This window comes from Fonticula alba (assembly GCF_000388065.1).
Source record: "Fonticula alba strain ATCC 38817 unplaced genomic scaffold supercont2.2, whole genome shotgun sequence".
NCBI lineage: Eukaryota > Rotosphaerida > Fonticulaceae > Fonticula > Fonticula alba.
In genome coordinates, this window is record NW_009242972.1 from 2,885,064 (window position 1) to 2,886,920 (window position 1,857).

The window sequence follows — 1,857 nt, forward strand, 5'->3', positions numbered from 1 at the left end:
GGGGGGGGGGGGAGTGGCTCGCACCATGTAGGCAATCAGCGCCGCCATGACCCAGAGGGTGATCCGCCACTCGCGGCGGACATTGACGCCGGTACTCTTGAGGCCACGGAAGTCGAAGAACCAAATGTAGAGGAAGAGGATGAACAGGTCGCAGGCGTAGATGGCCACCAGCTGGAGGAAGTTCAGCAGGTTGTCGAAGCAGGTGAAGGAGTCCGTGCAGCAGCGGAAGGCGTTGTGGAACTCGAGGATCGAGTAGTAGCCCACGCCGCAGGTGGCCGTGAAGGTGCCGAGGATGACCTTGGAGTAGGAGAGCCCGATGTGCGAGCGCTTGGCGATCAGCCGCCAATGCTGCGGGGCGAAGGAGATAATGGTGCCGAAGAAGAGCAGGATACCGAGGACGAAATCGCCAGTCGACCGGTCGACCGTGCACCGGGGATCCGAGCCGGATCCGCTGCCTGATGCGGCGACCGCGGCTCCAAAGAGGAAGGTAAGCAAGCGGTCGAGGGACATGCTTGGGCAGCGGCGACAGCAACAGCGGGGATGGCGCGGCGACGGTCGGGCGGGGGGAGGGGGGGGGGGGGGGAGGGGCTCGGCTGTGTGTGGGTTTTCTTTTTGTATATGCGTATGTGCGTGTGTCTGTGTTTGGAGGGGGAAGAGGGGGGGGGACATAGGTGGGGGAGCTATGCGGGGCGCCCTGGGATGGCGATGAGCGGCTCCGGGGGGGAGACTGAAATGTGGCGCCTGCTCGGGTGTTGGCCGGGCCCGTGACCCCGGGGCACCTGCATACACGTCTGCTCGAGCGAGGCCCACAGACGCACAAACACACAGGCAAACACACACACTCACACACACACACACACACCTGGAGGGAAAGGAAGAGAGAGAGAGAGAGAGAGGGAGAGAGAGAGAGATAGCCAGACCCTCGCATGCTCCCGGCCGCGCACACGGCGGCGGACTATGTTCCGCGCGCGAGGGCACGCCACAATACACTGTCTCGGAGGGGCGGATCGGGGGAGATAGGACTCGAGTCTGGCGGGGCACACGGGGGCACACGGTGGAAGGGGGGGGGGGAGATACTCCCAGCCGGGGGCTGGGTGCAGGGCCAAGGGCCCCATGTGTGGGAGGGGACGCATCAGAAGCCGGAGTGCAGGGCGCATGCGTCACTGAGCGCCACGGGTGGCCGGAGGCGTGTCGGCCTCTCCATGCCCGTTGCCCACTCCAGCCGGCCGGGGGGGCTTGAACCGGAGACCAGAACAATAACACCGGGGCTCGACGAGCGAGAGATAGCGAGCGTGCGCCCCTCCCTCGCTCCCCGGGGGGTGAGACCCACGTCCGCCGGCTGTTCCCCCCCCCCCGGCCTCCCCCGGGTGCATGCTTGTGGAAAATAAACAACAATACCCCGCCCCACCCCCGTTTCCCCGGCCGGGGTGCCTTGAGGGGGAGAGAGAGAGAGAAAGAGCGCGGCTGTTTCACGGGGCGGCGAGGGGATGCGGGCTGGCGGAGGCACAAATCCGGCGCTGAGCCGGCCTCGCGGCACGCGCGAACCGGCGGGCCGCGGCACATGCGGCCCGGCCGGGGCGGCGCAGTTAATTCGCGCATGTGGGCGCACGCACCCCAGCAGGGGGACTGTGCCGGTGTCTGCGTGCGCGCGTGTGTGTTGGTCCGGGGCGCCCGGTGCCCGCGAAGCCCGAACAATGACGACCCGGGGCATTGCCGGCGGCATGGTCACCACCGGAGGCGGGCGCGAATGCGACTGGGGCTGGGGGGGCAGCGCCGCAAGGAGGGATGACCGCCCACGGCCGGCCGAGATAAGTGGGCGCTCGTGAACGCCGGGTATTGTGGGGGGGGGGGGGGGGG

General features: G+C 67.9%; 1 protein-coding gene across 1 annotated transcript in view; it reads right to left on the bottom strand.

The window, feature by feature from the left end:
- Positions 1–571, bottom strand: part of H696_01612 (hypothetical protein) — a gene marked incomplete at its 3' end in the record, with an annotated part of 6,545 nt that extends 5,974 nt beyond the window's left edge. Inside the window, exon 1 of the mRNA XM_009495515.1 lies at positions 25–571. Coding sequence (XP_009493790.1) covers positions 25–510 — 486 coding nt within the window. The 5' untranslated portion in view covers positions 511–571. The remainder of the gene's footprint in view (positions 1–24) is intronic.
- Positions 572–1,857: the final 1,286 nt, after the last annotated feature.